The sequence below is a fragment of the Sorghum bicolor genome, chromosome 7 (assembly GCF_000003195.3).
Source record: "Sorghum bicolor cultivar BTx623 chromosome 7, Sorghum_bicolor_NCBIv3, whole genome shotgun sequence".
Lineage (NCBI taxonomy): Eukaryota > Viridiplantae > Streptophyta > Magnoliopsida > Poales > Poaceae > Sorghum > Sorghum bicolor.
The window spans coordinates 62,845,886-62,867,921 of NC_012876.2; the positions used below are offsets into that span (position 1 = coordinate 62,845,886).

Sequence of the window (22,036 nt, forward strand, 5' to 3'; positions counted from 1 at the left end):
AAAACTAATTAAAAAGAGCCGAAATATCATTAGAGCTTATAAACAACGTTTAGAGTCCTGTTTGGGAGAAACCAACGTTACAAGTCCTATTTGGGAGAAGTCACAACGATTGAAGTCCTATAATAGCCATTTTCTCGACGAGACACCTTTTCCTCTATCTTAACGACAAAGTATGGAGACACCGTTATACTACTTTCCTCAAAGGGTGACTGAAGCCTTGTTTAGTTCATCTAAAATCTATTTTTTTTAAATTCTATCACATCAAATCTTGCCACATATATATGGAATATTAAATATAGATAAAAATAATTAATTGTATAATTTATCTGTATTTTGTGAGATAAATCTTTTGAGTCTAGTTAGACCATAACTGGACAATAAATATTAAATAACCAAAAAAACTTTTCACCTCCCTGAGAAAAAACATAGGGACTGGATTCATCATGGAAAACTGCCAGTGGTATGTATCAAAGTCGTCTCGGCGCAGCTGCTGTACGTACGTAAGAGCAAGTATTATGGTGGGCTGTAAGCTGGCTAAATGCTGATGTGGAGGAGAGAAGGGAGGAGAGAGAGGAGAAACAGCCTGTAAGCTTACAGCCAGCTTAGACACAATAACTAAGAAACTTTGTGAGAAAGATAAGTGAGCCATATATTAATAGTGAATAGCTAATTATTGTATGGGTGGGCTGGAAGAAGGCTGTAAAGAACCTTACAGTCAGCAAGTCGTCAATTGTATTTTTAAACTTGCTCTAATACTGTACTAGCAATAGAATGAACACTCGGTTCCCACAGCTTTACAAGCTGTCGCCCAGCTCGGTACTCAACAGTACAGCAGTAGAGCGCCCATGTGTTGTTAGTAAAGAGGAAAAGGTCAAGGACGGAGACAAAAAACAAATAGGGCCTTGAAATGAATCCATGGTCACCTATCAATATAATCCCCCCCCCCCCACCCCATGTTATGCTGTAAGCGAACACTAGGTAGGATGTTTAGTAGCGCCGACATTGATGAGACAACACGATGATCGAAGATTATTATAGTATTTGATGATTTCCTTTAAGTGGAAACAGGAGTGCAATGCTGATCGAAGAGCCTAACTATAGATCAGTACTAGATTGTGGACGCGAAACGGCCCGTCCCGAATGAAGTGAACGGGCTTATATGAGCCTTTCGCTTCTCTTCTCAACCGTATCTTTTTTTTATCAATTAGTAGTATTTTTCTCTCATAATAAATCTGTTAATAGTAATTTTAATTTTAACTTTTTAAACCAACAAACAGACTAATTGTGCGCTGTGGTGTTAGCGCTGTGGTGTTAGCACAGTGTTGAAAGCGAATGAAGCAATCGATTTTTCACAGCTTCAGCAACAAAAACTGACCAGCGCCGACTTCTCCCGTAGTGGCGCCACCAAATGGGACCCGGAGAGAGTAGAGAAGCGGTCCTGTTTAGGCCTTGTTTTTCTGATAAATTTTGTAAAATTTTTAGATCTTTTGTCTCATCGACCTGCGGCACATACATAAAGTATTAAATATAGATTAAAAATAACTAATTATATAGTTTGTCTATAATTTACGAGATTAATCTTGTAAGCCTAGTTAGTCAATGATTGGACAATATTTGTCAAATACAAACGAAAGTGCTACAATGTTCATTTTACAAAAAAATTTGCAACTAAATAAGTTCTAAACTATTTTGTAAAATCATGAAGATTTTCCGTCATATGTATGGTGCATTACATATAGATAAAAAAACTAATAATTACATTGTTTGCCAATTTATAAAACAAATTTTTTGAACCTAATTAATTCATATTTGTCTAATACAAACAAAATGTTACTGTATCTATTTTTTTAAAAAAATTGCATCTAAACAAGTCCACCAAATAAAGGCCTAGAACGAAATGTTTGCCTTTCACTGTTTTATTTACAATATATGGCCTTGTTTAGTTCCCAAAAAATTTTACAAAACTTTTTAGATTTCCCATCACATCGAATCTTTAGACGTTTGCATGAAGTATTAAGGCCTTGTTTAGTTCGCAAAAAATTTCAAGATTTCCCGTCACATCGAATCTTTGGTCGTATGTATGAAGTATTAAATATAGATAAAAATAAAAACTAATTGTACAGTTTACCTATAATTTGTGAGAGGAATCTTTTGAGCCTAGTTACTCCGTGATTGGACAATGTTTGTCAAATAAAAATGAAAGTGCTATAGTAGTTAAAAACCAAATTTTTTGCGAACTAAACAAGGCCTAAATATAGACGAAAATAAAAACTAATTACACAGTTTGGTCGGAATTGACGAGACGAATCTTTTAAGCGGCCTTGTTTAGTTTCGAAAAGTGAAAAGATTTCGGTACTGTAGCACTTTCGTTTGTTTGTGACAAATATTATCCAATCATGGACTAACTAGGATCAAAAGATTCGTCTCGTGATTTTCAGCTAAACTGTGTAATTAGTTTTTGTTTTCGTCTATATTTAATATTTCATGCATGTGCCACAAGATTCGATGTGACGGGGAATCTTGAAAACTTTTTGGTTTTTAGGGTGAACTAAACAAGGCCCTAGTTAGTCCATGATTTGTCCATATTTGTTAAATACAAACAAAATTAGTACTATTCACATTTTGCAAGATATTTTAAACAAGGCCATAGAAATTTGAGTAGTACTTGTGCTACTCCTCTGAGGCTTTGTTCAGTTCACCTAAAAACGCAAAAAATTTTAGGATTTTCTGTCACATCGAATTTTGCGTCACATGTATGGAGTATTAAATATAGATACAAATAAAAACTAGTTACACAGTTTGTCTATAAACCACGAGATGAATCTTTTGAGTCTAGTTACTCTATGATTTGACAATGTTTGTCAAATAAAAACGAAAGTGCTACAGTACCACGAACCAAAAGTTTTTTGGGAACTAAGGCCTTGTTTAGATGCGGATTTTTTTGGATTTCGCTACTATAGCACTTTTGTTTGTTTGTGGCAAATATTGTCTAATCATAAACTAATTAGGATCAAAAGATTCATCTCACGATTTACACACAAACTGTATAATTAGTTTTTATTTTCGTCTATATTTAATGCTTCGTGCATGTGCTGCAAGATTTGATGTGACGGGGAATTTTGAAAACTTTTTGGTTTTCACGGTGAAGATTCATCTCGTAAATTTTGATCAAACTGTGTAATTAGTTTTTATTTTTGCCTATATTTAATACTTATGCATACGTCTAAAGATTTCATGTGACAGAAAATCTGAAAAATTTTACCAAATTTTTTAAACTAAACAAGGCCTAAACAAGGCCTGAGTTGGATACTTGGACGGGGGTGATTGGCCGGCAGCTACCTGGCGAAAGCGGACAAGAGCTCACTCATTCCCGCGCACAGCCTCGATCGAGCCTTCACGCGGTGAATCCTGACACACGGACAGTGAGGCAGTCAGGCTCCTGCTGCGTGCTGACGCATGCGCCATTGCACCCGCGAGCGCGAGCGCGACAGTGGCATCCGGCTCCGTCCGCCGTCCGGCATCCCCAACCCGACACGGTGATCCACTCGAGCTAAAAAACACACCCGCTTACTGTTTCGGGTCCTAAACCACCGTAGCCGTAGCCCGCAGGCAACCGAATCCCGCGGCTCCGCGCCGGCCACCTCGGTTTATATCCAACTTCCCTCCGCTGTCATCACGCTATCAGTCTCTCACTCTCGCTTCGCTCGCTCACTCTCCCCACTTCACATCGCCGAAGCACCACCACCACCTCACCCTCTCCACCCCAGCGCGCAGCAGCAGAGGAAGGAGGAGGAGGGGATGCCGGCCGGCGTGGTGGACGCGGCCGCCAAGGGCGTCAAGCTGGAGCGGCACGCGGTGCTGCTGCGGCGCGCGGCGGGCGCCAAGCACCTCGTGTCGGCGTCGTCGCACCTGCTCTTCCGCGCCACCGTGCTCGCCACGCTCGCGCTCGTCGTCCTCTTCGCCGTGCACTACCCGTCCCTGCTCTCCCACTCCTTCACCCTCTCCGCGGCGCCCGCCTCCCCTTCCTCCACGCCGCGGTCGCGGCACTCGCACCGGAGCCTGCTGGGCTCGGGGGCGTCGTCGTCGTACGGGCGGGGCGCCGCGTGGGAGCGGGAGGTGCGGCGCAGCGCCACGCCGCGGCGGGACGGGGCGCTGTCCGTGCTCGTCACGGGCGCCGCGGGCTTCGTGGGCGCGCACTGCTCGCTGGCGCTCCGCGCGCGCGGCGACGGCGTGGTCGGACTCGACAACTTCAACGCCTACTACGACCCGTCCCTGAAGCGCGCGCGGCAGCGGCTGCTGGCGTCCCGCGGCGTCGTGGTGCTGGACGCCGACATCAACGACGCCGCGCTCCTGGAGCGGCTCCTCTCGGCCGTGCCCTTCACGCACGTGCTGCACCTCGCCGCGCAGGCGGGCGTCCGCCACGCGATGCGGGCGCCGCAGGCGTACGTGGCGTCCAACGTCGCGGGCCTCGTCGCGCTCTTCGAGGCCGCGGCAAGGCACGCCGACCCGCAGCCGGCGGTCGTGTGGGCGTCGTCGTCGTCGGTGTACGGGCTCAACACCGAGGCGCCGTTCTCCGAGGACCACCGCACGGACCGACCCGCGTCGCTGTACGCGGCCACCAAGAAGGCCGGCGAGGCCATCGCGCACTCGTACAACCACATCTACGGCCTCTCCATCACCGGCCTGCGATTCTTCACCGTCTACGGGCCGTGGGGGCGCCCCGACATGGCCTACTTCTCCTTCGCCCGCAGCATCGTCGCCGGCGAGCCCATCACGCTGTTCCGCACCGCCGACGGCGCCGACGCGCGCCGCGACTTCACCTACATTGACGACGTCGTCAGGGGCTGCCTCGGCGCGCTCGACACGGCCGGCAAGAGCACGGGCTCCAAGTCCGGCAAGAAGTCCGGGCCCGCGCCGCTCCGCGTGTACAACCTCGGCAACACCTCGCCGGTACCCGTCACCCGGATGGTCGCCATCCTCGAGAAGCTCCTCGGCAAGAAGGCGCACAAGCGCGTCGTCACGATGCCGAGCAACGGCGACGTGCCCTTCACGCACGCCAATGTCAGCCACGCCGCGCGCGACTTCGGCTACCGCCCCGCCACCTCGCTCGAGGACGGCCTCCGCCATTTCGTCGACTGGTTCGTGAGGTACTACAAGGTCAACGTCAGGGGCGGCGGCAATGTCCTCGCCGGCAAGACCGCCAAGAGGAAATCCATGCCCATGTCCGCAGCATCGTGAGGAGCCGCGCCGCCACCGCCGCCGCGGCGTGTTCCCCGGCCCGGCCCGGCCGTCCACCACCAAGTGTGCATTCGATTGTCCTTGGAGGCTAGCTAGCTAGCAGTGTCCTGTAACTTTGCAAGGTGCTTATTGTTTAAGCCTTGCTGCTTTTGTTTCTTCATTCATGATGCTACCATAGCAGTGCTTAGTGCCATGGAAAAGGATCCATGGATAAACTAAGCTTAACTGCTTATATAAGGTCCAAAAAAAAAGTAGAAAAAGATGTGGGTATCAGGGTGTGGTATAGATAGACAACAGAGCAAAGCAAAAGGAGCCATGTCTGAACAAAGATGAGGTCACTGGCTTCCTCATGGTTCAGATCATTCAGCTCAAATTACTACTATTTTTTTTTTGTCAGATACTATAGTAGTATCTCATTCTTGTTCACTGTGAGTCTGTGACTCATGCCAGGAACTCAAAGATGCTGTGTTTGATGTAAATCCAAGAAGTTGCAGGCTGCCAGAACGGCATTGTTTAGGTTTCGGCGGTGGACTTGATGCATGCAGCTCTGCATCTTCCCCACATATATACTTTATATAAACCTGTGCAAATTTGGGCTCTGTATTTGCCTCTTTGTTGCGGTTCTCTGCACCAGGGTATCTTACTGCATGTGGGGCGATTGTGCAATCGGTTCTGAATTTTGTTGCATTGCAGCGTGGCTGATGATAGCGGACAGGAAATGAATTTTGTTTGGGCATTGGAACAAGTTCCTTTTAGAATGATGCACTCGACGGGGGGAAAAGGACGACGGTTTGTACCGTGGTACAGTCCTTGGTGGCTTGGTTCCTTGGCCTCTTGCAGCTGTTTCCCAATATATTTCATCGAGCGTGATGATCATCCATCCCAGCAGCAAAATCAGCAATTGGCCAATCCTTGTGTAATTGCAAGAAAAACCAGTAGAATGGCAGTGTGTGGACCGAGGGTCACGAGAGGCTACTGCTACTCGTAATGCAGCATTTTCAGCGGCAGCGCCAGTTTGTGCTGAACTGTTTTTTATCTGGATGAATCGCTGCGGTACAGCACATTCTACAATCTACAGCGTGTGCACCTTGGATTCCGACGGAGCTCAATGCGTTCCCAGGGCCATTGTCACCATTGTCCATGTGCACCTCAGATCCAAGCATCATTCATTTCATGCCATGACGACGATTCCTCTCCGTTCACTCAGCTCCTGCCTTCACACCATGGCACTCGTCTCTGATCCAGATAGCCCTAGCCTCTTCATGCTCCTGCAAGTCAATCGAGTGTGAACAGAAATGCATTGAACATGGTCTCTTCTACACTGGCCTTGTTTAGTTCCAAAATTTTTTGGGAAATCGACACTGTAGCACTTTCGTTTGTATTTGACAAATATTGTCCAATCATGGACTAACTAGGCTTAAAAGATTCGTCTCGTCAATTTCGACCAAACTGTACAATAAGTTTTTATTTTTGTCTATATTTAATACTCCATGCATGCGTCTAAAGATTCGATGTGACGGAGAATCTGAAAAATTTTGCAAAATTTTTCAGGAACTAAACAAGGCCTAGTAGGACCACTGAGCTGAGCATGCCTGCATACACATACATACTCGTATACTGTACATACATACTGCAATGAGGCGAAACTCCTTATCTAAAAGACCACTGAAACTCTGAATACTTTTTAGCACTGACAGTCTGAACTGTGGCCATCTTTTTCAGCATAAGGAAGACATTTTGCATCCGATGCTGGACTAGGCATCTTCAGGGATTGATGCTGGCAACTGATACTGGACTCCACTTCAGGGTTCAGGCCTAATACCCTTTATTAGTTGAAGCAAACAACCGAAGATGTTCACTCCTGCCTGATGTCAAAGATCGAAAGGTCAATCAAGTGATTAATGCAGCATTACTACAACGAGCTACAGTGCAACTTTCCAACTAATCAGTCCTTGTAGGTACTCAGCGACAGCATGGTAAATGACTAGTACAATCTACTCGTACGGTTGTACCACTTGGAGGTCTTGAGCTATAATACAATTACACAAAGCCACAAAAGTCTATAGTGCCCATTGGCATGGACCGGTACTGTACGACTAGGGCTGGCTGGGTTTTGTTGTCGCTACTGCTGCATCAGAACAGAAGCCCTGGTCCCCGTCACCCCGTGGACACGGTGAGCTGTAGGATTAAGCAGTGTTTGATCTGTATCAGGATATCAGCATCAGGTTAAGCAGGTGTTGACCTCATCTAACTAACTCGGGTCCCCTTGTGCCTCACCACTTGTAGTGGTCGCAGCAGATTCTGAGCTGAGAATGAGATGCCTGCCCTTTTTCACTTTTCACCGACAGAAGAGCCATGGATGAAGCAACTGTATGTATCAGAATTTCCTGAGATTGCAAGTTTCGCAGCTTGTCTTGTCCTGATAATTGCATCCGGGGTGGCTGCTAATTGCTCACCCCATGTGGTCTTGTTTCTGCTAACCTTTATGTGATTAAAAGGTTTACCTGTACCAGTCATATTGTGAACAGTGGACAGTGGCCAGGAGCCAGCCCTGACCCATATACCAAAGAATTGGTTTTAGTGATTCAATTTGGATGGTACAGGGATACTGTTGCTTATAACTTCTGAAGGACATTGGAAGTTGTTTCCAAGGACAAGCGACTTCACTTCACCATATGGTTCCTGCACATCCAGGACTCATACACTAATAATAGCTGAGTAACTGAACATGGAGTACATACATTCATCACTTTTTCTTTCCCCATTCGATGGGAATTGGAAACCTAGTCTGTCACGACATGCCACCAACTCCAGAACCAGAACTCCATGGCCAAACCAACAACTGGATTTGCTTCGGTGGTTACTGGCAAAAAGGGCTAGATTTGAGAAATTTGGAGCTGATCTGTTTGTGGTATTGCAGTACTACACCTTATACCTGCGACAATGCTTCTTTTTATCAGTCTCGTCCCTTGCGATTGAAGCCATGCATGGATCACTAGACAGACGAGCTGAAACTTTCGCTTTCCATCACGCAGCAGATCTTGGGTCGCTGATCAGACAACACGATCTTACAACAACTTTTTCCTGACCGCAGCGGTTTCTTCATTGCGCTGCTTGCACTAGTGCTCCCTTTTTCTTTGCTCTGCACAGCTGCGCTGTGGGCGAGAAAGGCCTGGCCGAACGACATGCTGCGTCCACTGAAGCTCGTCAGGGCAATCGATCGAAGGCCTCTCTTTGTGCCCTTCTCTGCATCCATGCTCGATTGACCCTGCCTCCTGCCTCCTGAGATGGCAAATGGAGAACCAATTGCGCCCCGTAGGTAAGGTCAACTTGTTGGTGGAAAGCTTGAGATACTCCACTCTGCTGCAGCTGCAGGTGCCCTTGACACTCTGCTGGGAAGGGAAGATCATCATCATGGTCATGGACATGCGCGTCGCACGTACAAGAGCTGACCGATAAGAGCGTCTCACGCGGTGTATGTGGGCCCCCTGTTGCGGCATCGTGAAAGAACCGGACGGCCCAAGGGGGAGGGTGATGCAACGAGCCATCTCGTACGACACGGAATGGGCCTTGTTTAGGCCCATGTTTCAGTTGAGGCCCATCTGGAGAACGGATGTGGAGGACATTCAGGCCTAAGAAAAAAAGAGAAGGGAAAAGTCCGCAACCGGGGATCAAACAAGTCAACGGACGGAATCGCCCAACCAACCCAGCCGAGCCGAACGGGGGTGGGCGCAGCAGGCAGACACCTGTCACCGGAATGGGCCTCAGCCCGCCCACGTCTCCGCGGGCCAGCGTTTCGCATGTGCACGCCGCCACGCGCCCACGCCGCGTTTTGGGGTGGGAGCGGTCCGGGGGAAAGCATCGGAGAGTCCGAGCACAAGCGAGAGCAGAGAGCATCAGCAAAGCCAGCCTCGGCTCTCCACGAACTCCACGGAGCCTCCTCGCGCCGCCGCTGGGATCATCACGCCGTTGCCCGATCTGCTCGCGCGGAAACCTGTTGCTGTTGCTGTCTTCGGACGGACGCCGAATCGGAGCGGCTAGGCATCACAGTTTGGTCCGAGACCGAGATCGGGAGGGGAAGCTGCCGTGGAAGGCCCTCCCCCGGCTAGCTCTACAGGTCTTCCGCTTACTTTCTGGAAGCCTCAGCGGACTGCGGTGTACGGCTGCCCGCGGCTGGGTCTGGGTCTGTTCTGGGCTCCACGTGGATGCGCTGCGTCTCCGGAGCCGGTGCCGGTGCCGGAGGAGCATACGACGAGGCTGTGGCTGCTGCTTCCGGTTGGGCGCGGGGCCCGGGCTGTCGTTCCACCTGCTGTGGCTCTGGGTGGGGATCGGCGGCGGGGAGTGAGCCGTGAGCGGATGGAAGAGGACTGCACTTACTGCTCTTGAATCTTACTATATACAGCACCTGGATTCCGGACCAGCGAGAGAGAGCTGGAGCCGATTGGGCAGTTGGATCGTGTTGATTACCCGTCGCAGGCTTGCAGCTGCACAAATCAGGAGTTGATTCCGGCGTTTGGTGCGGTGGTGGTGTTGGCGCGCTCTGCGCCGGCTTCGGCCAAGGCGTTACCAATTGGGATATGGTGGATGAGAGGGATCCGGGGTGCCTGTCAGGAGATCTGGTTGAACTGCCGTGCTGGGAATTCAGTCTCGTTGTACTTCTACTAGGTGTGGCACCATGTCCAGGTGCTTCCCGTTCCCGCCGCCAGGGTTTGAATCAAGGCCCAGGAGTGAGGAGCGCCGCAAGGATTTGCTGAGAAAGGTTCATGTTCATTCTCTGTGCCCCTTAGATCGCTTGCCAAAATTAGACTGCAATTTGATGATTCATGAAAAATCTCTCTGGATTGCTCAGAAGCTGTTGCGCTCACCATATTCATGTCATCCTTTGTCCTCTAAATCACAAAGAATGGTGATGGTAACATAGTTAAGCAACACAGTTAGTATTTCATGAATATGAGCATGGTGATCCTATCGAACCACCCAACTGTAGTTATTGTACTAAACGTTATTCAGCGAATCAAATATATTAGAGGGAAATCATGGCAAACATAAGAAATGCTGTGTCTTAGGGAAACACACAATTCTTTGAGTTTTATCACAATAAAAGCAGTATTAATAGATTGAAAATTTTAGATGTCATAAAGCAGCAGAGAATTTCCTATGTGTTTTGGAGGAAAAAGAGCAGCTCGGAAGGACCCTGCTTCTTTGCTCCTTATCCTAATAATACATAATTTTTTAATCAGCTTCTTTTTGCCTCTTTGGAAATATAAATGCATAAAAGCTGGGATAGTTTTTTTTCCCCGTACTATGGTTTTTGAGTTTTTCCTATGTCTGAGGAAGACAACATGTTGACCTGATCTGTGTATTGCTTAAGAGTGCACCTTATGGACTTTGTAACATTTTCTTGAGACACTACACTTCGTGACTGAAACTACAAAGAATTGCACAGTTTACACATATAGCTTTATTTTGAATTCATATTTCTTTCACATTTTTGTATAGATAACACATAAGATATTTATATACCTCAGGCCTCAGTTGTGCGGGATGATTAAGAAATATTGATTAATAGTCTGTACGTCCTCATCAACCACTTGTCGACATCCCTACATGTTAAATTTTTTGTTAGTACTTGGTTGCGTACTGTGTGAAAACTACCATTCTACAGTAAGACTTGATCTGAACATCTGCAGTATTTTTCACATTATTTTTGTTGCATACTAAATCATTACCTGAGTGGACCCTACCCCTTGTCATTGCCTTTTACATTTCTGAATTCATAGGCTACGACTTGATCCTGCATTGTACTATTACCGCACCTTCCTACTATGGTTGGGTTGTTAACCTGGAAGTACAAGAGGGTCACGTACATGAAATAATTTCGATTTGATGTGCAACATATTTCGCTTTGGGCCTTGTTTAGTTGGTAGTGTGAATTTTTTTTTTGTATTGTAGCAATTTCGTTTGTATTTGGTGATTATTGTCCAATTATGGACTAACTAGGCTTAAAAGATTCGTCTCGCAAATTACAAGCAAACTGTGCAATTAATTATTATTTTTATATATATTTAATGCTCCATGCAATGTGCCACAAGATTCGATGTAACAGGGAATCTTGAAAAGTTTTTGGTTTTTGGGTGGAACTAAATAAGGCCCTGATTCAAATTATATCAGCATGTCTCAACCTTGAAACCTGAAGTAACATATAATATATGTCCTTGACAAGGATCTGTAACTGCAATATTTTGATGATCATGTTTAAAAATGCAATGAGGTGCTAGTTGTATTTTCTTAGCATGTACCGAAGGGCTAGGAAGAATGGTCGGTATTGAATGTGTGAATTATTAATTCTGTATAGTGAATTCACTGGTATTGACTTATTTGACTATGTGCTGTTTATTTCAGGAAAAACACAAGGAGAAGAAGCACAGAAAGGCAAAGGACAGGGGAAAAGGAGAACCAAAAGAAAAGGGTAGAGATTATAGGAAAGATAAGCACAACAGGAAACACAAAAGAGCGAAGCGTGGAGAGAGGAAAAAGAATAAGGACATATATAAAGACAGAAATCAAACTTTGAGACATAGAAAACCAAAAGAAAATGGACAGCAAGAATCACTCAAAGATATTATACCAGCTGATGAGTTGGTTACCCAAATTTTTGGTCAAGGAGATCATACAGACCTCAAATATAACTATACTGAGTTGCTTCCTTGGAGCACTGATAGCATTGGTTGTACAGGTTCTAAAGAGAAGGAAAGGAATGGTAGAATGATTAAGAAATCTGAGCAAGGAACAGAGGACAATTACGGGATGGTGCAAAAGGGTGATAGTATTGTTCATGCCAATAAAGAAGGAATGGGCAGGGGTGTCGATTCTAAAACTGAAATAAAGAATGGGAAGAGCCTTCAAGATAGATCAGCTGAAATGCATTCCAGAAGAAGGTACAGTTGTAATGGAGTTGGTTTATGCCATGATAATTCAGATACACAAAGAAGCTCTGAAGGTATACATACTGCAACTGGCAGAGTCGCACCTAACCCAAATATTTTTCAGAGAACGGAAGAAACAGGACAATATCCTAATATTTCTGTCCATTCTGCAAACATGAAAAATGACAAAAGTAGCACAGAAAGTACGGGGGAGGAAAATCAAGGTGCGAATAATTTCCGACACAAGATGGATTGGCAATTTGCACGAGATAAAGATGGAGCAGTTCAAGGGAAAGAAAAAGGTAACTATCGTAGAGGTCTTGAAGGCAAAGATAGAGATAGTGTTGTAAAGAAAAGAAAGACTGAATGCAAAAATAAAGAGAAAGAAGCGGAGAAAAATGGCACTGTCAATGAGGATAAACATGAAGATCTTGGTGCACTTGGTGCGAGCAAGGACAAGGTCGATAATCTGGTGCGTTTGGACTGTCTTAATGAGCAAAAGTTCGCTTCTGATATCAGGAAAATGAAAGACTTTTACCCTAATAGCTCTTCACATGGTAAGTTCCTTTTCTCTCTCTTTCTGTTTTCTGGTCAGTCCCTTTTATATAAAGTAGCCAATGACCTTTTCTCCCTCCTTTTCTGTGATCATTTAGTTCATAATAGCACAAGCATGCTAAATACATTGAAGTAGCATTTAAATTTTACTTGTTTTGAGTCTCATTTGGAATATGTTGACAGAAAACAGTATGAGAACAAGTAAGCTGTCAATGATATCTCTTTCCAATCTTACTTGTGTGGACGGGAAAATGTCACGGCATCCTCAGCGGATCAAATATCGTTATTCTACAGAACTAATTGGGTTGAATACTTGTGATATAGGTCAGCATGAGTGCCAACATAGCTATAACAATGGCATCACTGGCTCTCGTTATTTAGAGGAGCAAATGCCTTCAATTTCCTCATCTGGTTATGAGAGTAACAAAGGTTATCTGAAGCAACCTCACCCTGATACCAAGTATCTGAGCCAAGTGCACTGCATACCTTCAACACTGGACTTCTCAGAGTACATTGATCAGGACTGGTTGTTTTCTGTGGGTCATGTTAAGCAAACAGAGACACTTGAGGCTATAGAATCACACCAAGTTTGGACTGATGCACAGCTAATTGATACTGCCGATGTAAGTGCTATGCCTTACGTTGTTCCTTTCTGATGGCACTCACAGTGATATACACGGTGAGTTGGCTACTGCAACTTGAGTTATGATATGAAGGGTCCAGGAGATCGCCTGACTAGTTTACAACATAACTACTGTGATGCATATCAGGCTGTTTCACTCACTCAAGCAATCTTTGTTGAACTGAGAGCAAACATTTGGTGTCTGGCTGAATAAATGTTGGCTGTGTCCAAACTCGGCACTTTTGGTGTCTGCCTGGCGGTTCTCTTGTCTCTGATGTATCCAATCATTCTACTAACCAATGCTCAAAATGTTGTACTCCCTCTGTCCCTGAATAAATAGATTCTTGGATTGTCTTAGGTTAAAGTTTTTAAACTTTGACTAAATTTGTAGAAAAGAAAATCAAGATTTATGATATCAAACTGGCATCATTTCATAATGTGCTATGTTATAGATGTTATCTTTTTCAAAAAAAATGTCAAACTTAAAAAGTTTGACTAGCAGGGATCCTAGAAATTGATTTATTTGGGATAGAGTGAGTACCATTCTTGTCTCTCTAGGAAAAGGGGAAAAGTTGAGAGGTCCTGCACAATAAAATTCTGCTGCAATCCAAGCAACCATTGTCAAGAGATTTTGATGTGTAACATGTGCATTGCTATCATTTATATTGTGTTCAGGTGAAACGACTCTTAGGCAAGCCGCACGGCCGCCTCCTTCTCCAGCGCCCCTCTCTCCAGCTCCCTTCTCCAGCGCCCCTCTCCCACTGCTGCCCATTGCTGCCATGGCCATGCTGCCCCCATGACCTAGCTCGCCCGCCTCTACCACCGGTAACGGTAAGACCCTGTCCTCCTTCCGTTCCCACCGTCTAGCTAGCCCGTCTCTCCCAAACCCCTTCTTTCATAAGCCGACTAGATAGAGTTAGGGTAGAATGGGTGGGACAGGCGCGTGCACATGGCCATAGGAGTTGGGGAAGACGACGATGTTGATAGCTGCTAGAGGAGGAGAGAGAGAAAGAGAGAGAGAGAGAGAGCATGTGTTGCGGTGGGGAAAAAGAACAGTGCTAAGCTAGTTGAACCCACCATATGTGGCGCGCTGGGAGGGAGCTGGGGGAAGGTGGGCATGTGCTGTACCAGAAAAACGGCCGGCTGTTAAGTAATTACCATATCAAAAACTAGTTTAGGCCCTATTTTGATATAAAATATTTTTAGAGTTTTAGAAAAATACCATGGTTTTGTGAAACACTAGTTTTAAAGTGCCTTGAAGTGTTTGAGTGCAACAAAGTTTATAGTTTTAAATACCAAGATATTGTTGAAACTATAGTTTTTTTTGAGTTATATAAACTCCACTTTAGACCTCTTTTTTCTAGATCACAGTTTTGCACGTCAATGTTTCTGAAACTACTATTTCTTAATACTACAGCATCCAAACAGGGTCTTTGTTGTATTCATCCTTAGATTGTCAAATTAGTTGTATTCTTCCTTTGATCATCGGAAGGAACATGTAGGGACCACGGCAGCCGCAAGTGCATAGGTGGCCTACATTTAGATTGGTGTGCACCATTAGATCTAAAGACAACAAATCATCCAAGGGTCTAGTAGCAAACATTCAGGTTTTGGTTCATTTGCTTTTTAATTAATGGTAGAGATATATTTACATTTTCTTTGTACTTGCGTTTTGAGTTATCTAAACACCCCCCTCCTAAAAATCCTCTTCCTTTATAAACAAACAGCCACTGCCCCTTCCATCTGATCCACTAAAAGTCTAAAACAAACTAACCAACAAATACAAGCAACAAAACGGCACCCGCCACCATGGCGCCGTCCTCCTCCTGCCACGCCGCCGCCGTCCTCCTGCTCGCCGTCGCCACCCTAGCGTGCCATTTCAGTGTCCTCGTCGTAGCCACCGACGTCGAGTGCCATTGCCACGGTGATCACGTCTCTCCAAGTTACCAGTGTTCAATGGTCTCTGTTGTTCGTCGCCAAGTGTCTTTTGTTTGATCTGTGCCGTGTTGCCTTGCGTCGTCCATATATGCATGCAGGCGCGAACGGGAACGGGTGCCGCGGCCTCGGCATCAACTACGGCACGGTGGCCGACGACCTCCCCTCGGCATCGCGCTCCGTGCAGCTCCTCCGCGCGACGGGCGCGGGCGCCGTGAAGATCTACGACGCCAACGCGGACATCCTGCGCGCGCTGGCCGGGACGGGGATGCCGGTGTCGATCATGGTGCCCAACTCCGCCATCCCGTCGCTGGCCTCCTCCCGCGCCGCGGCGGAGGACTGGGTGGCGGCCAACCTCGCGCCGCACATCCCGGCGACTCGTGTGGCGTACCTGCTCGTCGGCAACGAGGTGCTCTCGAACCGCGCCATCGCGGGGTCCACGTGGCGCAGCGTCGTGCCGGCGATGGCGAACCTCCACCGCGCCCTCCGCGCGCACGGGATCCGCAAGGTCAAGATCGGGACGACGCTCGCCATGGACGCGCTGTCGGCGTCGTACCCACCGTCCGCCGGCGCGTTCCGCGACGACATCGCCGAGGACGTGGTCCGGCCGCTGCTCCGGTTCCTGAACGCCACCGGGTCCTACTACTTCGTCGACGCGTACCCGTACTTCGCGTGGTCAGGCAACCGCAACGCCATCTCCCTCGACTACGCGCTGTTCCAGGGCGCGGCGAGCTCGCGCTACGTGGACCCGGGCAACGGGCTCGTCTACACTAACCTGCTCGACCAGATGCTCGACGCGGTCGTCGCCGCCATGGGCAGGCTCGGGTACGGGGACGTGAAGCTGGCGGTCTCGGAGACCGGGTGGCCGAGCGGCGGCGACGCGGGAGAGGCCGGCGCCAACGTGCGCAACGCCGCCACGTACAACCGGAACCTGGCCGCGCGGATGTCCAAGAACCCCGGCACGCCGGCGCGGCCGGGGGCCAAGGTGCCGGTGTTCCTCTTCTCGCTCTACAACGAGGACCAGAAGCCGGGGGCCGGCAGCGAGCGCCACTGGGGGCTCTACTACCCGAACGGGAGCAGGGTGTACGAGGTGGACCTCACCGGCCGGCGGTCGTCGTACCCGCCGCTGCCGCCCGCGGACGACACGGACAGCGCGCCGGCGTGGTGCGTGCTCGGCAGCAAGGCGGCGGCGAACGAGACGGCGGTGGCGGCCGCGGTGGCGTACGCGTGCCAGCAGGGGAGCGGGACGTGCGCCGCCATCCAGCCCGGCGGCGCGTGCCACGAGCCGGACATGATGGACGCGCACGCGAGCTACGCGTTCAACGCATACTGGCAGCAGTTCAGGGGTGCCGGCGGCACCTGCTTCTTCGATGGGCTCGCGGTGACCACCACCAAAGATCCAAGTGAGTAGACAGACACCGTCGTGCAGTGTGCCAGTGTCGATCTTTACCGGAGATTTGTAGCTTCCTTTTGGCATTTGATTTCAATCGCATTGATCTGTTGTCGTCGGCACTGTTGTATGTGTTTTGCAGGCCATGGATCATGCAAGTTCGCCAGCTCTCTGGACTAGACGACGATGACGCGAAGGTGGAAGGCCATCGCCCGCCACATTTGGATTAGTTAGTGACTAGTGAGGAAGGCCATCGCCATGGATGCCCAAGCCCTGGATCATTACAATCTTCTGTTCTTTCTGTAGGGAATTAGCAAGCAAAGGATCACTGTAATTCGAATCAGTGTTACACTGACGGACTGAACGATCGCGAGGAGGCAGCGCTCCTGCCTATTTCCTATCCAACCAAAACTACTCGCGTATTTTTGCTCCGCGAGTTCACCGGCGGCGACGTAGTTTGCTCCGCGAGTTCACCGGCGGCAAATTCTCGATCCGCCGCTTGGCGTAACCACATACGCCGTGAGCCCGTGATGTGGTGCTTACGAGGGCGGCGAACGGGCGGAGAGATCGGGAGCACAGCTGCGGGTTTGTTGTGTTCTCTGACCATCTGGCAGCCTTAAGGAAGCGTGCTCCAACGGAATCTGGCAGCCTAACGTGCATCACTCTGGGTTCTGGACCATCCGTACAAAATAGAACCTGCGATTTTTGCATGCTCCGGAAAGGGTTTTTTTGGGTTAAAGATGGCAAATGGTTTAAATCTGATGGACATCACCCACCCATAGCTGTGCATTGAAATTCACCCGATCAAAATTCATAGCCGTGTGGTACAATTTCCTGCCAAAACTTGTACGTTGCGTGGAATCTCGTTGTTAATACTTAAGAAGTAATGACAATGGTACAAATTAGAACTTTGAAAAAAACATCACATTGGTACAACTTAGTGCTTGTTTTGGAATGAAGGATTTTTAAAGGAATCTTACAGAAATGTGATTCCAACATTTTGAAGACGTCACTTGACATTTGGCAAAGGAACAAGGAACGAGAAATGTTGCTTCACAAAATGCACGAACCAAAACATCCACCGAAAATCAAAATTTTCATGGAAGCCCTAGACGCGTATATATGGAGAGGGATGGTACGCCCGAGGAACCTCTTCTCTATCCATGCAATGAGTAAAGTTAATAAATTTGTTTTTGTTTGACACTATATATATTTTTTCAAATCTTTGACTTCCTATTCCTACGTTTCGTACACCATATTTTGTAACTTGTCAATGTTTTACGTTCCTCCGTTATTCTCCCTTTGTTATTATTTTATTTCTACGTTTTCTACCATTTTTTCATTCCAAACACACCATTAGTTTGCGTCAATTCACCAAGGTATTAGTGAGCCGAGGGCTGGACACCACGAAATGGTGGAACAAACGGGTTTTCTGGACCATTAAGGCCTTTGTTTGGATGTTGTCGGATTCACTTTAATTCATGTGTGTTGGTGTAGATTGGGGTGGAATTTAGTTTAAGTTCCACACCAATCCACCTCAACACATGTGGATTGATGTGAATCCGACTACATCAAAACAAGGCCTAAATGTTTATATGGCAAGTCAGCAGGATGTTGGACGTTGGTTTCAAACTTCAAACAATTAGATTAGACTACTACATTGTTAGTACTATCCATCATGTCATATATATTTTGACATATCTTAATACATACAAAAGTATACAATACATATTTAACTCTAATTTTTCATTCTATAATGTTAATAGGAATACATTGTAACATCCAAAAAATTCACATTAAAAAATCACTCGTATTAAAAATTATTTTCAAAATATATTTCAAAAACTATAAAATAATTTGAGCTCTATAGTATCTCCATCTAATCCATCTTAATTATTCATCTTTAAATATAACCTGCACAACATGGCATAAGCATCATATGTCCGCTACTTATCCCTCTTGCTCGCTCGCTCTGCCCGATACCCGGCAACGGTGCGTGCGCCGATCCCACCACCACCAGCGCCGCAGCGCACTCACGCCCGGCCCCCTCGCCGAGCGCACTCGCTCGCGCGCGCACCGCGGCATGCGGGCCCCACCTCTTGCCTTTTCCCGTTCCTCTTTTGCTATACAAAAGATAGCAAGTCGCAACACAGGCACCATCTATATTTTTCGCGCATGAATAACAGCACGTACCAGCAAGCTTAATATATATCTCATGCATGCAAAGGAGGCAAATCAGCAGCAACACACGCGCTCGTACTTCGATACGTGCCGACCATCACACAGTAGCAAGTTAGGCACCGTCCATCGGCTGCTCGTACCATCGTTTCTGTGCATCAGTCATCTCAGGCACCCAGCACGAGAACCACCATTAATGGCGAAGCAACTAAGCTCACCGAGCAGTGCCCTCCTCTGGCCTATAAAAGCCAATGCCGAGCAGCACTACTCCACCGTGCCAACCACGCTGAGCCGTTAGCTCTGCAGCCACTCACTCGCTTATCTCCTTCCTCCTCTGTTCTTACACAGAGAGAGAGCTGCGCCCCGTGAATCTCCTTCTCTAGGCCACAATAGCTAGCCTCCATCAATTTTCTGCCTCTCCTATCCCTCCCTATGTTCTTGTATTCGAGAATGGTAGTCTGAACCATCAGCTAGCCAAGCTTTGACAGCCAGCAATGGCGGATGAGCAACGAGTGATGAACGTAGTCACTGCTCTACCTCTCTGTCATGTCCTAGTACCTCCTCTCTCTCTTCGTTGTCTCCTTATAGTCTTAATTACGAGATTAGAATGCTGACCAAAGTACACCTAGCACACAGCTCACGTCAATGCCCTCCTCAAAAGGCCTTGTTTATTTTAGTAGACAATAATCTTGTAAAATTAATATCTCCTTCATCTTAACTCCGATTTCAACGATTCTTTTTCCTAAATTTATCTAAAATCATGGTCTACCTCTCATATTAATTTCATGATTTTTGGAGCTCATTTAAATTTATATGATTATTTATCTGTGCTTGTTGTCTGTGTCGTTCGTCGCGTATTTTAGCTGACGGAGTGAACGAGGCGGAAAACGAGAACGTTGGTGACGAGTACCGCGAGTTTGACGCCGAGGACTCGGACTGTCAGCAAAAGTTTGCAGAGGACGCCGACGGAGGCAAGTCCAACCGATCCCCTTTGATGCATATTGATCCTATTTTTAAACACAACCCGTAAAAGCCGTTTTAAATATAGCATGTACGATATATGCACGAAGTATTTTCGCTGCTTAGTTAAAATCTGTTGAATAGTCATCCTTGAATTGATATTACCCGGTAATTGTCTTGTTCGGACCTAGGAACAAATAATATGCTATGACAGAAATATTATTATTTAGTATACTTAGGACTTGTTACTCATCCTGGATACTCATCGCTATATTTTTCAAATATAATGATTTTAAAAGTAAAAGGTGTGAGTGGTGAAAATAAATTGTGGGTATTATGAAAGGGTTAATGAACAAGTTATAGATGTGATTACTATGGAGATGGGGCGGATGGGATCTCTTTTGGGGATGCCCTGGTATTGTGGCTTATACCTTGCGGGGTTAAGCGTGAAGATATCCGCCTTGTCTCGATTAAGGACTGAGTTGATGATTCATCTTGCCTAACTCATTTATCGTACAACCACTCGCCTTGCATGGGAAAGGCTTAATCTAAATCCCTCTAGTTAGTATGGCAATCACCTGGAGGCAGGTGTGCAACGGGATACTAAGTGATGTATGTGAAATTGTGGAAATATATGAAAAGAGCTTTGTGAATTATTGTGGTATCATGAGATGTGGCCTTAGTGTTCCCGTGGTGAGCGCCATTACTTAACTATGGAGGGTAATGACTTTGATGGATCTGTGCTTGCACGACGGTGTAAGTTATGGTATCCTACTTGTGGAAAAAGTGTACAACCTCTGCAGAGTGTAAATCTATCTGGATAGCCGTGTCCGCGGTCTCGGACAGGTTATGGTTTGGTTTCAACAACTAGATGGGTTGGGATGAGTGAAAACATGAGAGTGAGTATGATTTTGGAAATAAATGGTTGACTGCCATTGTGTTGTGGGAACAAGGGTTCAACAACACTTAAAATTGTGATCAAAACCCCATTTTCAGAAATACTATCATATGTGGAAAAAGAGTTCTTTTACAACAGTATTTGTGAAGTAAAACCTTGCATGTGTAAAAAGATAGCTTTATGCAAATAAAACTAAGCCTCATCCTTGATTTATCCATATGCATATATACTGTTATCCCCTTCCGTAGGGTAAGGTTGGATTTGCTGAGTACTTTGTACTCACCCTTGCTTTATTAAACAGAGGAAGATCCAGACTTTGATCCCGAAGTGGCGTTCGAGTAAGGTCGTGTCTGCACCCAACTAAGCCTGTGGCATTGGGACTCGTCAGATGTTCGATTTTGATATCGTTTGTTTCTGGGTCCTTTGGACCTATGTTGTATTTTGGTGTCTTATTATTATAGCGTGCCTTCCTTGTCCACGCTTACCGAGACTACTGCGCTGAAACTTATCTGATGTAATAAATGTGTTACTAGTCTCCTGGAACTAGTATTGTATCACATTTGAGTTCCTGGTTTACCAGAGGCGCTTCATACATGTACATAGTCATATTATTATGGAAATACGATTTAGTGTATCGATTGAGAAAGCATCGTATAAAATAAATATATCTAAACTGATCCTCAACTAGAGCAAATGTGAAACGAAAATAGTAAAAGTTGACAGAAAGAGTGGATCAGCATGAGGATTTGAGAAGCGGGAGGGCCCAATCCCACATGGACAATAGGGCGGGGCGGCTGGGCCTATAAAACCCCACAATATATACTTCTTCCGTTCTTTTTTAATTGTCGCTTGCGCTTCTCGAAAAACAACTGCCGGTAATTATATATTAAAAAATATTAATATTTATAATACATAATTAGTATCATTAGAAAGATATTTGAATCTAGGTTTTTAACAAATTTATTTGGAGATACAAATGCTGCACGTATTTTCTACAAATGAGTTAAACTTGTGGCACACACACCAACAACAACAATTAAAAAGGGACATAGGGAGTATATAGCATGAGTAGAGAAGAGAAGTTTATCTTTTTTAGGCCCTTTCCAACGACAAACTACTGCCTTGTTTAGTTTATCTTAAAAACCAAAAAAAAATTAAAATTTTCTGTCACATCAAATCTTGCGACAGAACATTAAATATAGATAAAAACAAAAACTATGTACAATTTATCTGCAAAATCATGAGATGAATCTTTTAACTCTAGTTACTTCATGATTAGATAATGTTTATCAAATAAAAATTAAAATGCTCTAATATCAAAATTCAAAAACATT

At 46.2% G+C, this 22,036-nt stretch overlaps 3 protein-coding genes across 4 annotated transcripts; all 3 read left to right on the top strand.

Moving 5' to 3' along the window:
• LOC8060967 (UDP-glucuronate 4-epimerase 6) lies at positions 3,583-5,837 on the top strand. The gene has a single exon (XM_002444670.2). The coding sequence runs from the start codon at positions 3,799-3,801 to the stop codon at positions 5,236-5,238; it is 1,440 nt and encodes a 479-aa protein (XP_002444715.1). The 5' UTR covers positions 3,583-3,798; the 3' UTR covers positions 5,239-5,837.
• LOC8060968 lies at positions 9,073-13,747 on the top strand. Of its 2 annotated transcripts, none has more exons than XM_021465123.1 (3): positions 9,073-9,997; positions 11,641-12,721; positions 13,044-13,747. In XM_021465123.1, exons 1-3 carry the CDS (start codon positions 9,914-9,916, stop codon positions 13,373-13,375), a joined length of 1,497 nt encoding a protein of 498 aa, XP_021320798.1. In that variant the 5' UTR covers positions 9,073-9,913; the 3' UTR covers positions 13,376-13,747. The 2 variants fall into 2 exon arrangements, with proteins under 2 accessions (XP_021320798.1, XP_021320797.1); XM_021465122.1 differs by having other exon boundaries at positions 9,074-9,997; positions 12,903-13,747.
• Positions 13,936-17,077, top strand: LOC8060969 (probable glucan endo-1,3-beta-glucosidase A6). Its single transcript, XM_002444672.2, has 3 exons — positions 13,936-15,265; positions 15,378-16,679; positions 16,809-17,077. Exons 1-3 carry the CDS (start codon positions 15,151-15,153, stop codon positions 16,844-16,846), a joined length of 1,455 nt encoding a protein of 484 aa, XP_002444717.1. The 5' UTR covers positions 13,936-15,150; the 3' UTR covers positions 16,847-17,077.

Excerpts from the sequence above, each read along its gene's own strand:
- LOC8060967 (XM_002444670.2), top strand. The coding sequence starts at position 3,799 with ATGCCGGCCGGCGTGGTGGACGCGGCCGCCAAGGGCGTCAAGCTGGAG.
- LOC8060968 (XM_021465122.1), top strand. The coding sequence starts at position 9,914 with ATGTCCAGGTGCTTCCCGTTCCCGCCGCCAGGGTTTGAATCAAGGCCC. Across the intron at positions 9,998-11,640 it reads GCAAGGATTTGCTGAGAAAG|GAAAAACACAAGGAGAAGAA; the intron begins GTTCATGTTCAT and ends TGTTTATTTCAG. Across the intron at positions 12,722-12,902 it reads CCCTAATAGCTCTTCACATG|AAAACAGTATGAGAACAAGT; the intron begins GTAAGTTCCTTT and ends ATATGTTGACAG.
- LOC8060969 (XM_002444672.2), top strand. The coding sequence starts at position 15,151 with ATGGCGCCGTCCTCCTCCTGCCACGCCGCCGCCGTCCTCCTGCTCGCC. Across the intron at positions 15,266-15,377 it reads CGTCGAGTGCCATTGCCACG|GCGCGAACGGGAACGGGTGC; the intron begins GTGATCACGTCT and ends ATATGCATGCAG. Across the intron at positions 16,680-16,808 it reads GACCACCACCAAAGATCCAA|GCCATGGATCATGCAAGTTC; the intron begins GTGAGTAGACAG and ends TGTGTTTTGCAG.